This window comes from Psittacula echo (genome assembly GCF_963264785.1).
Source record: "Psittacula echo genome assembly, chromosome: Z".
Lineage (NCBI taxonomy): Eukaryota > Metazoa > Chordata > Aves > Psittaciformes > Psittacidae > Psittacula > Psittacula echo.
The window spans coordinates 85,237,114-85,249,716 of record NC_137742.1 but is presented as its reverse complement, the minus strand read 5'-3'; the positions used below and the strand labels follow the sequence as shown (position 1 = coordinate 85,249,716).

The 12,603-nt window shown below is 59.6% G+C and overlaps 1 protein-coding gene across 1 annotated transcript; it reads right to left on the bottom strand.

Annotated features, from left to right (window-relative positions):
- Positions 1 to 279: 279 nt before the first annotated feature.
- MTSS2 (MTSS I-BAR domain containing 2) lies at positions 280 to 11,586 on the bottom strand (the record flags this gene model as incomplete). The annotated part of the gene is made up of 14 exons (XM_080637562.1): positions 280 to 1,535; positions 2,558 to 2,723; positions 2,821 to 2,997; positions 3,181 to 3,255; positions 3,973 to 4,183; positions 4,618 to 4,715; positions 4,791 to 4,898; positions 4,980 to 5,146; positions 5,863 to 5,937; positions 6,013 to 6,104; positions 6,263 to 6,347; positions 8,093 to 8,166; positions 8,272 to 8,333; positions 11,518 to 11,586. 14 exons carry the CDS (start codon positions 11,584 to 11,586, stop codon positions 763 to 765), a joined length of 2,232 nt encoding a protein of 743 aa, XP_080493688.1. The 3' UTR covers positions 280 to 762.
- Between the last annotated feature and the right edge of the window lie 1,017 nt (positions 11,587 to 12,603).

Sequence of the window (12,603 nt, the reverse complement as noted above, 5' to 3'; positions counted from 1 at the left end):
AGAGGAGGAGGAGAGGAGGAGAGGAGGAAAGGAGGAGGAGAGGAGGAGGAAAGGAGGAGGAAAGGAGGAGGAGAGGAGGAGGAAAGGAGGAGGAGAGGAGGAGGAGAGGAGAAGGAGAGGAGGAGGAGAGGAGGAGGAGAGGAGGAGGAGAGGAAAGGAGGAGGAGAGGAGGAGGAGAGGAGGAGGAGAGGAGGAGGAGAGGAGGAGAGGAAAGGAGGAGGAGAGGAGGAGGAGAGGAGGAGGAGAGGAGGAGGAGAGGAGGAGGAAAGGAGGAGGAGAGGAGGAGGAGAGGAGGAGGAGAGGAGGAGGAGAGGAGGAGGAGAGGAGGAGGAGAGGAGGAGAGGAAAGGAGGAGGAGAGGAGGAGGAGAGGAAAGGAGGAGGAGAGGAGGAGGAGAGGAGGAGGAGAGGAGGAGGAGAGGAGGAGGAAAGGAGGAGAAGAAGAAAGGAGGAAAAGAGAAAAGAAGAAAACAGAAAAAGAGCAAAAGAGGAAGAGACAAGTAAGAGAAGAATAAGAAGAGACAAAGAGAAAAGAAGAAAAAAATAAAGAAGATAAAAGAAGAAAATGAGAGTCAGAAAAGAGCCCAAGAGAGAACAAGCAAGGGAAAAATGCAAAGAAAGGAAAGGGCCGAGGGGAGGGAGGGAAGAGACAGAGGAGCAGGAAGCAAGGCAGTGAGGAGGAGCAGCAGGTGCCGATGGGGGGGTCCCGGGAGGCGCAGCGGGTGCCCCGGAGGGGGTCCATTGGCCTCAGTGGGCACATATCCTCACGATATCCGCGGGGCCGACCGGTCATTGGTGACCGTCCTGCGGAGACGGACCCCGCGCCGGATGGCCACCAGCATGTCTTCAGCCGGGGGGTCCATGGAGGCTGCCGGGGGGGGTGCAGGGGTCTCCTCGCTGGGGCCAGACCCTGCAAGGGCGGTGGGGAAGGGGAACTGGCCTTCACCCAGGGCATGTGCGCCAGCCACCAGCTCGCCAATCTTCTCCACCAAGCTGTGCCGGTTGGCAGCCAACTGTTGGTCCTCTTCTTCCTCAGCAGAGAGGTGCTGGCTGGCCCCGGGGTAGACAGAGATCTCCATGGCCCCACTGCCCCAGGCGGTGTTGGGAAGGCTCAGCCTCTTGGGCGAAGCTTTGGCAAAATCCAGGGGGTTCAGCGAGGAGTCATCAGTGTAGAAGACGCACTCTTCACTGCCCACCCGCGTGGGGCCGGTGTAGCCAGGGGAGTCGGGCACTGTGGGGGTCTTCACAGGGACAATTGGGGGTCGGATGGGGATGGGGCCAGCATTGGAGAGGGTACGGCGGACAGAAGGTTTGGTGGAGGGTGTGCGGCGGATGGTGGCCACCCCTGGGGTGGTGCCGGCTGGGAGGTTGGTGCCACTGGGCAGCCCGGCAGTGGAGGCAGGACGCTTGGTCTGGATCATCCGCCGGTAGTTCTGGGCGATGTTGCTGTTGCGAGGGATGGTGGAGGACTTGTCAAAGTCACTCTGGGGATCACACTCCACATCGCCGTTCACCGAGTAGCAGTCGTAGTCAGAGCCTGGGGAGGAGGCAGTGTAGTCAGTGTGGCCAGGTGGATGGTGGCATTGCCAAGCCCAACCACCGTCTTCACAATGCTATCACAGCCAGCCCCAACTATCACCATCTCAACACAACCACAACCAAACTCAGCTGCCATGAACTGCAACACAATCACTGCTTTTGTCCCAGCCACTGGTGGCACAACATGCTGACCATAAAACCATCACCATTGCAGGGCAACCACCATCAAACCCAACCATCATCATCATCAAACCCAACCATCATCATCTCAGGGCAACCACAATCAAACCCAATCATCATCATCATCAAACTCAATCATCACGAGTATAGGGCAACCATAATTACCCCAACCATCCACACTGAGATCACAACCAAACTCAACTGTCACCATTGCAATGCAATCACAACCAGCTCCTGGTGCTGTCATCCTAACATGGTCACAAACAAACAGCCACGATCATCACAACTGGCCTCAACTATCTCCACCACATGGCTGTAGTCAAACCCAACCATCACCATCACAACCACCCCAACCACTGCCATCACAACATAATCACAGCCAACCAGCACATGCCCACAATCGGCTCAGCCACCACCATGCCACAAGATCCCTGTGGTTACTCGATTTCCAACTGTCACCTCCACTGCCAACACCCACCATCTGCCACTGTCTCCACCTGTACTCAACTGCAGGCACAAACAAGTCATCTCAAACCATCACCCTGCTGTGATGCTACCTGTTACTGCACTGCTTGGCACAACTGTAGCCATCAAGACCCAACTGACACCCAAATAACCAGGTGAAACTGTAGTTATGGCGTGGCATGATGTTTGTGCCACACATTGAACCTCACCCCCCCCCATTAAATCTTCACCCACCAGCCCCTGTGTGAAGTGACCCAGCCTGATGCTATGACACCCAGTACACACAGATGTACCCCAGGATCACCAAACCATGTGCTGTCCCCTTCCAAGTTCCGGGTGTCATTTTGGGTGGCCCTGGGTGCCCTTGCCGGATACCTTGGGAAGGGATGGTGTCTTCAGAGCAGGACGGGGTTGTGGTCTGTGTGCTGTAGCCACTGGAGTACTGCAGAGAGTCCCGGCTGCTTTTCTGGTGCTCCAGGCTCAGCCCCCTTGTCAAGACCATGGCCAGGTCACTGGCGGCAGGGGACACCTCCTCCCCATGCTGTGGGGACAATGGGACACCATCAGCATCCTGGTTCCTCTCTTGGGAGCCCCTCAAAAGCCCACTACCTCTGTGCTGTCCCGAACGGAGCAAGTACCTTGGCAGCAATGGTAGCTGGGGACATCCGGGGTCTGGGAGCATCCTCACTAACGACACCAGGGTACCCACCGGTGGGTAAGCCCATCTCGGCTTCCCGCAGGTGCTCCACGCGGTCCTTGCGCCGCTGCAGCGTTGGGACCACCGGCTGGTCATAGGGGCTGGCCTTGGACCAGTCCTGCAATAGCCAAGGCATGGGGTGATGCTGGTGAAACTGTGACTGCGAACCAAAAGCGGGGCAGGGTGGGAAGGGGCATACACCAATGTGTCCCCCCAGCCACGTGTGCTACCCAGGATGCTCTGCCCCACAGGGGGGATCTGGAGACCGAACCCCACAAGGTGTGGTGTAGCAAGAACTAACCGAGGTGGGGGAGCTGCACTCGCTGACTGACTGGCAGGTTTCAGAGGCCTCCGAGGATGCTGAACTGGAGGACTTCTGTGCGCCAAGCGGTGATCAGAGTGGGAGAGAAGAGGTGGTTAGGAAGCACAGCCAGAGCTATGGCCCAGGTTAGAGAAGCACCCACAGCTTCCCCAGCCAACCAAGGCCACCTCCCCTATGGCAGCAGAGCAGGATCTGACCCAGCAGCAGGTACGGGATACTCAGCTCAAGCCCTTCCCCTGCTCACGCCAAGCTCCATGGAGCCAGTGGTCATTTTGGGATCCCCAGGAGCTCTTGCCAGGTTGAAGATGCCAGGTTAGTGCAGGCAGGCAGTGCTGGCAGTGCAAGGCAGTCAGGTGGCACAGCTAGCACTAGGATTTGCAGTTCCCAAGGGTGCTGGGGGTCCTGGAGTATCCTTGGCACTGGGGAGGATGCAAGATGATGGGAAGCTTTGCTCCATGCTGCCTGATGGGGGACTGGCACAAACTGGGTATTATGGGGCTGGGGTGAGAGGGAAATACCCTGTCCCCTCAGGGAATACCTGTGCACCATCCCTGGGGGCTGGGTCACAGATGGGGTTTCTCTGCAGTGTGGTCTGTTGCATCCCTAAGCAGGACAGGCATCTCTGATATTCTCAATATTAATCTCCTGTGATGCCAGTGCAGCTGCAAACACGCCTGAGGTCCCATCACCTCTGCACTGGCCCCTTGTGCTGCACCCAGCAGAAAGGGAAACTGAGGCACAGGAGTGGGCAGCTCTGACCTTCTCCCGTACCTGGCTGGTGATGTCCAAGGGCATGGGGGAAGGCGGTTTGGAGTAAGCAGCGTCCTGGGAGATGAAGCCAGAGTCGTGGGAAGAGACGCTGGAGAGGCGGGTGGTGGCTGCAGGCGGCTGCGCCAGGCTGCGGTAGCGATAGGTGGAACTGGGTGAGCAGGTCTGAGCCCCGCCGGGCCATGCCACGCCACCCTTGGCACTGCTAACGCTGCTGGGGGTGCACCGCGAGGTCAGGGACATGCCGGTGCAGAGCACAAAGGAAGGAAAAGAGAATTTAAGACAGAGGTTCGGAAGTGGCAGGGTCCCCAGGCAGCAAACCCAGCTGCCCCTCACTCGACCTGGGGAAAATGAGGCACAGGGTCCTCATGGGACGTTCGTTTCTCTCCTGGGGTCCCCCAGTGGCAGGGTACAGCTGGCAAAGGTGACATATTTGCTTCCAGACCCTCCCTGCTCAGCTCACATCATCCCCCAAAACCCAGAGAATGGATGCCCCACCAGCCACGACACCACACCCATCCTGTTTCCTCCACACTGGCCAGATGGACATGTGGAGGTGGACATGCACTTCATGAACATCCCCAAAGGCCATAAGCATCATTACTCCCCTGGGGTTAACGAAGTGGGCTAGAGCCTACCCCACCATACCTGCACATGCTGGACTTGCGGGAGCTGGAGCTGCTGGGTGAGGATGGGGGGGTCTGGTAGGACCAGCTGTAGTCAGAGCCCTTCAAGTCCTTGATCACCTGCAGGAAGGATGGGGTTTAAGCCTCCCAAAGATGCTTCCTCGCTGCTGTCTCCCCCAGTCTCTCCACACTGACCTGCTCACTGGCAGGGGGCAGCTTGTGGGGCTCGGCAGTGAGCACCACCAGGTCCTCGATGATGCCCTGCAGATGGGTGATCTCCCCCAGCATGGTGAGCTCCCCATTCTGTGGCCAGACAAGGGAGAGCTTCAGCACTCACTGGGCAGCAACACTCAAAACCAGCCCCTCCTGTACCCCTGTGCTCACCACCACGGGCTGCAGGAAGGTGATGAAGGTGCAGAAGCGACCCCGCTCCTCAATGAGGGCTTTGCGCACCGCCTGCTTCTCTGTCTCCTCCAGCAGCAGATACATGTCATTGACATCCTGCAGCGCATTGTCCAGCTGGGGCTGCAGGTCCCCCTTCCCTGCGAGATGTGGTACCATCAACGCCGGGCTCCCCTGGCACCCCCCAACCTGCTGGGGATCCCATAGCCAAGCCAAGGACACCCCCCAGGTCCAGCTGGGAGACATCACCCCATCCTCACATCCCAGTGGGTGCCACAGGTCCCCTTGTGCCCATATCCCAGGAGGGTTCAGGAGCACCCTCACTCCACGGCAGCCCCAGAAGGAGGCTCCTCTGTCACCCTGTCCCCTTCCCTGGTGCTTGAAACCAGTGGACTTGCTGAGGTGCCACCACAGTGGGCTGGCATCACTCTGGGATGTGGAGGGCAAGCTAAGCTAAAAGCAGGGCAGGGGGAACACAGGGAGTGGATGGTGAGACAGACAGATGGATGGATGGACGGATGGAGACCCGGCCCCAAGGACACCAATGGGGGGAGCAGATGAGGAAGCAGAGAAGGGACTGGAATAGGGGGGCTGCAGTTCACTTACCAAGTAGCTCTACAGGAAGGATGTGGAGGGGAGGGAAGAGAGGAGACAGAGAAAACGTGTGAAAAGAGGCCAAGGGCCCCCATCTCTCCCCCACCCTCCCGGGCCATGCCAGCACCCCCTATTCTGCAGGGGGGCAGCGGGACCCCCTAGTGCCCACCCCCAGCTGGCAGCCAGGGTGCTGCATCTGGGATGCTCACCCTGGCTTTGGGTGCTGTGGAGGGGCTGGTGGGGGTACCCCCACCCCAGGAGGCCCCCTCACCTTTGCGAGCCTTTTTCTGGAGCTTGAGGGTGTCGGAGGATTTCTTCTTGATCTCGTGGCGGGCTCGCTTGTACTCTGTTGGCACAGAGGGGCTGTCAGAGGAGAGCCCCCCATGCTGACCAGACAGGCCCCCACCAGCACAGATCCTACCTTTCGCATGGTCCTTGTCCAGCTGGTTGGCAGTTTTCTTCCAGTCCTCAATCCTGTCCTGCAATGGGTTTATCAGGCTCTCCATGAGGGCGCTGGAGCAGAGAGAGAGAGAAGCAGAGAGTGTGGAAGAGCACTGGAGCTGGAGAGGGGGAACCATACCCCCTGTTCCAGGTCCAGCCAGCATCCAGCATGTCCTGAGGGAGGGCTGAGCCTGGCCAACTCGTGTTACCCATGCCCTGGGCCCGCTTACTTGGTGAACTGCCGGAGCTTGGCCTCGATGCTGCGGTGCCGCATGCACATGCGAGTCAGCGCGGAGCCAATGTCCCTCGTGGCACCTTGGGAGGACCAAAACATTGCTGATGAGGGGCAGGGGAGACCCCTACACCAGTCACAGACCAGTTTCAATACTGGGAGCAGAGTGGCTTGCAGTGGGGATGACCAGTGCTGGGATACACTGGGCTCTGGGAACACTTTGGGTCGAGGTGGCTTGCTTTCTCCCTCATAATCCACTAAATCAAAAAATCAGCATCCAATAAAGCATGAAATATCCCATCCTGTGACTTTGAAATGAAAACCTGCTCCTGGTTTGTCTCAAATTTGGCACTGGGGGGGCCAGGGAAGGTAGGAGGTGAGGTACCACTGCTAGACACGGAACGAGAAACTGGCAGGGAGCAAACAGCTCTGGGACCAGCTTCTGTCCCCAGACCAGTGCCAGGCACCCAGCCATGTCCCTCACCTCCAGGCACTATCAGAACAGATAAAGAAGGAATCAGAGCTCCCCGGGAGGGGTATCTGCCAGCGACTGAACGCAGGGGCATCCTTTCCAGGTGAAATCACTGTTAACTCTGAAGCCTAAGGATGGCCACATGGTGGCAGTGTTGCTGCCAAAGCCCGGGAAAAAACTGCAATCTCAAACCCTTGGGTGTAAACTGAGAAGTGACGTTTGGACTTTCTCTGCCCCCGAAAACCTCCAGACATATGTCCCATCCTTTGCAGGAGTTTTGGGCACCCCTGAGTCTATGGGAACGGGGGAGCCCGCGGGCTAAGGGCCTTCTCTTGTGCTGCGGTGTTCTCCTAATCCAGGTCTTAATGTTCTTATCCCGGCTCCTGCTGCTCCTAATCTGATTCTCCCATGTGCTGCCCATCACATGTGCGGCCTCCAGCCCTGCCTCAGTTTCCCCACGCCAATGCTCTGCCTCCTACAGCTTCAAAAATAGCAGGGATGTCCCCGAGATGCCACCACCCAGTGCAGCACTACAGGGTGTCACCGTGACACTGTCCCCAGCATCCCCCCCTGTGTCCCCCACTTGCTGTCAGTGCCTGGGCTGGAGGGGACCTGGGGAGCACTAATCCCCCCGGTGCAGTAGGCTAGTAGGTTTGGAGGCAAAGCTGATCCCAGCTCAAGCTGCTGCCTCCTCCTCCTCCTCCTCCTCGCGCAGCTCCAGATGGCCTGGATGCCGCCAGTTTGCAAACCAGCCCGGGACCATCTGCTTGGCAGAAGCCAAACGGTGGGAAGTGGCTCCTCATCGTCAGCAGGCACCTGGAGAGGGCGCAGGGGTCCAGCCCCCCACCCCATAGAGCATGGAGGGCCCGCCTCCCCGGTGGATTGGGGTTTGTCCCTGAAGCAGTGGGCTTCTACATCTCCCTCCATATAATTCCCCTTCCCTGGAGCCCCCTGGAGCAGCCAGGACCCCCCCCCACCCCACCTGGTGACAAAGGGACACCAGGAGGGTGGCCCAGCCCTCGGTGCATCCCAGCGGGGCAGAGATGGGTGCAGGGGACCATGGTGTGGCGCTGTGCCACCCCAAGTCTCCCCCAGAGCAAATCAGCCCCACTAGAAGGTACAGCTAAATCGCTCAGAGGCCAGCTTCAGCTGCAGCCCATCTTTCCCACCCTGCTTCCTAGAGGATGCTCCTCCTCATATGGAGACAGGCTGGACATGTCTCCATGGATAGTGGAGCTGCTGCTTGAAGCACACCCAACCCACATGGGCAGGGGACCCCCTATGGGGGACACTCATCACCTGTCCCCCTGCCCGGCCAAGCTCCGGGACACCCACCCCATGGCAGGAGGACCCTACCTCGGGTGTTGGTGGCCATGTCGGCCACTTTCTGGAAGGCATCCAGGAAGGCAACTGCGGCCAGCACTGTGGTCCTGGGAGGAGAGAGCAAGGGGGGAGCTCAGCAGGTGCTGGGCACCCCAGGATGTGCCCATGGGGATGGGGGGAATCCGTGTCCTGTGTCCTTCCCAGTCACTCACCTGAGCTGGGAGTGCAGCTTGGTGGCCTTAGAGTTGAAGTCCTCCCAGACGGGGTAGGAGCTCTGCAAGGAGGGAAGGTGACAGTGAGAGCTGGAGCCTCTTGCCCTCCTGAACCTCTTTACCTTCACCATTATAGAGAAATGGGCTGTGGCTGGCGAGGTGTAGCTTCTCTGATGGCTAATAAAGGCTGAGCACAACTCATTTTCCCTTTCTGTTTTTCCTTTCCAGTCTGGCCATGAACATTGTGGAGACCATGAAGACGTCAGGATTATGAGTGATCTGTTCCTCAAAAGGATCAGAGCAGCTTATGGGTTTGGAAATCTGGGAGGAGGACAGGAGCTGATGCACAGGCAAGATCTGGGATCCTGGCCAGGCCCAGAGCAGAGCCTTCCAGCACCTTGGCCTCCCCCAAAGCAGTGATGGCCACAATCACCATCAGGGAGGGCTCCAGCCCCACAGCTGGTAGCCCGTCTCTGGCACCCTGAGCTCATGAGGACCAATGGGGCAGGAGGCGAGCTGTTCAGTGAGACCATCTCAGCAAGGGCATCTCCGTGCTGTCACAGTGAGGCCAGTCCCAGTAAGACCAGTCTCAGCGGTGTCTTGGAGATGCTAGCCCCAGCAAGACCATCCTGGTGCCAGTCCCAGTAAAGCCAGCTCCAGTGCCATCCCAGTAAGGCCAGTCCTGGTGCTATCCTAGCAAGGCTAATCTTGGTGCTGCCATATGGAGAGGCCACCATAGTGCCACCATCCTAGTAAGGCCAGTCAGTGTGGTCCTGGTGAGGTTAATCCTGGTGCTGTCTTGGTGATGCCATCCCAGTGCCAGCTCTGGTGCCACCATCCCACTGAGGCCATCCCGATGCCATCCCAGCAAGGCATGTCCTAGTGCTGCCATCCCAGTTAGGCCTGTCCTGGAGCCACCATCCCGCCAAGGCCATGCTGGTGCTGCCATCCTAGTGAGGTCAGTCCCGGTGCTGTCATCCCAGTGCCACCATCCTGGTTCCTCCCCAGTGCCACCATCTGATGACAGTGGTGTGGACATCCAAATGCCCCTGGGGCAGCCACCAGAGCTGGCTTTGCAGGATGTGGGTGACCAGATTTTGGGGACAGAGTTTGCATCAAAAGGGGCATGGGACCAGCCCACACTTGGTTTTCGGGGACCATGAAAGCCCCAGTTTTCTCATGAGTCAGTGAAGAAGGGAGCTGAAGTCATCACTTCATGTGCCACTTGTGGCAGCGCCCTGGCTCAGCTGTGAGTCCCCAGGACTGCCACCATCCCAGGGCCACCAGCCCCTGGACACCCTGGGCAGGGCGAGCGAAGGGTCACCCCTAATGCAGGTACAGGTTGTGATGTCCCAGTACCCTGGGATACTGAGCAGGAGGAGGATGGGGATGAGGACAACAGGGACAAGGTCATGCCAAGGTCACCCAAGGATGCTAAGCTTGCTGGAAGAGTGACAAGAACGAAGCAAGCTTGGGGAGCGCCACCCGGCTTCTCTGCCTGAGCCCTCCCCAGCGCAGGCCCATGGGTGCTGAAAAAGCCACCGGCCACCAAAATAAGGTCCTTTTGCCCTCATGTCCAGTGCAAGGGGACTGGCCACAGAACCTCAACATTCTGCTCAGTGCCACCAGCTCTTTGGGTACGGGGCTCTTCCCCATCCCACAGCACCTGTACCAGGGCACACATGTGGCTGGGAGATGGAGACAGTGCATCCCTAGGTGCTACCAGCACTCAGCCAGTGGCACCTAAGGGGTTTTTTTTATTCCTTTTCATTTGCTTTTCTTTCATGTTTCCCACCTAAAAATGGTGTGGAAATGAATCCAGCCTGGTTTCCTCCGGCATGCCTGTTAGGGGCTCGTGGCACAACCACCCAACCACATCCCAGTGGGGCTGGGCACGTCACTGCGTGGCTCTGGCAACAGCTTCAGGCAGGCTCATCCCCTCCAGAGCTCCAGCAGGGGAATGGGGAAACTGAGGCACGGGCTGCCTCTGCTCCCCCCTGGGGCTGTGGGGCTCATCGGGGCTGAAGGCATTTGGAGGGGCTGAGCACGCCAGCACCCTTTCCCACCAGCACCCCGGGGTGAGCCAGGACTTCCTCTCTCAAGGGCTTTTCTCCCAGCCCTGATCCATGGTCCAGCCCCATGGAGCCACGGCCGTCCCTCAAAAGGGTTAATCTCCTTCTCAGTGAGGCTTTTATGTTTTTTATCATCCACCCCCCCCCCCCCCCGCTTTGGCAATGACAGCATTGTCTGGACTGGGCTGCATTGAGAAGAGAGGAAGAGGAGGAGGAGGAGAAGGAAGAGAGCTTTTGCATCCCCAAAAATGACGGGCCATACTGCACTGCTGGGGCTGGCAGCAGGAATTTCAGCACACACACACCCCCCTCCCCCCCCCATGAAACCTGGCTGGTCCCTCCTCCCCGCTCATCCCCCAGGCAAAAATGCCCCCCCCCCCCCCCCCCGTATTTATTATTTATTTTCCTTTTGGACATAAAAGTAAAAAAAAAAAAAAAAGGCTCTCTTGAAACCTGGCCCCATCCTGCTCCCACAGAGGGTGGAGGTGACATCCCCTCCCCGGGCTGGGAAAGGAGATGGAGGAGCCAAGGGACCTTTTTGATCCATTGGTGCAAACCTCAGTGGGTCCTGCAGGAATTCAAGCTGGGGAGCGGGAACATCAAGATGCCCGATGTGGGGCAGCAGTACTTGGCATGGGGCAGCGGTGCCTAGTTTGATAGCCAACACAGGGGCCCGATACCCAGGAATGGATACAGGGTTGAGATTCCCAACATGGGGCTTTGGTATGTGGCTGCAATGCCCAGGATAGGGCCCGATGCTCAATATGGGGCTGATGTGGGGCTCTGGCCCGACACCCGATGTGGGATCCCGACGCCCAATGTGGGGTTCAAACACCCGATAATGGATACAGGGCTGATGAAGGGCTGCCATCCCCAGCACAGAGCTCCGATACCCGGTGATGGATACGGGGCTAATGTGAGGCTGCGGTCCTCAGCACGGGCTCCGATGCCCACTGCGGGGCGCGGATGCCCAGTGTGGGGCTGACGTGGGGCTCCAGCACACGCAGCGCCAGGCTCCGACACCCGATGTGTGGCTGGTGTGGGGCTCCGATACCCAACCCTGGTCCGCGACCCCCACCTCGGTGCTGCATAGCAAAGCCCGGGCGAAGGTGTTTGGGGGCGCGGGGGAAGCGCTGCCACGGAACGGGGCGGCGGAGGAGGGGGGAGTCCGTACCTTCATGTCATTGATGATGGCTTGGAAGAGGCCGCCGAGGGCTCCGCACTCCTTCTCCGCTGTCTCCATCGCGCTGCGGCAGCCCGGGGCGGGCGGCGCCGCCGGGGGAGGCCGCGGCCGCGGGCCAGGCTCAGCGGCGGCGTGGGGCGGGCGGCACCCGGGCGGCGGCGGGGCGGAACGGCGGCTGCGGGGGGGGGTCCGGGCGGGGCGCGGAGCCGTGCATCGCCGCCCTCCGCCTCGGGGCTGAGCGGGGCCGCCGGCCCCCCTGGGCCACCTCCCGGGCAGCAGCGGAGCGGGAGCGGAACGGGAGCAGGGAGCGGGGAAGCGGCGCCCCCAGGGCGGCGGCAGCGGGGGTGGAAAGGGGCGGGTTCTGCGCGGCACATGCGCTGCCCGACGCGGGCCCAGGGGATCGTGAGGCTGCGGGGAACAGGGTGGGGTGGATGCTCGGGGGAAGCCCGAGGGATGCTCAGGAGTCTGGTGCTCCGGGGGGGAGCCCCGAGGGATGTTCGTGGGTGGTGTGCCCGGGATGCAATGCCATTGCAGGGGGGCAGCACCAAGGTTTGCTCGCAAGGCAGCGGAGGAAGCCCAGCGGATGTCTGTGGGGGTGCTGAGTGGGGAACCGTGAGAGCCCCGAAGGTGCCTTTGGGGATGCTGGGCGTGGGGTGAGCATCGGCACCGCTATGGGATGCTCGGGGCCCTGTTCAGGCTCTTGACAAAAGCTGTTTGACCTCCCCGGCCTTCCCTACCCTGGGGAAGGCACATGCCCAAGTGTGCTGCAGGCAAATGGCACAAAGGTGGGGCACACTGCAGTTCAACACACTGGGGTGATTATAGGCACCTGTGAAACATCTTGGGTACTCCATTACCAAAGAGTGGGAAACATGCGGCCTGCCAGCACGCCTCCTGGGACTGGGGTGTCAGGCTGAGCCCCGAAAGACTTCACTGCACCTCACAGTGAAACAATGCTCAGCTGTGGCTACAGGCTCAGCCTAAGTCACCTATTTCCCCTCCAGCCAGAAAAGCAGCCCCAGTCCACTGCCAGTGATGCCCTGGCAGCCTCACACTGCTCTGGCCAGCGCTGGTCAA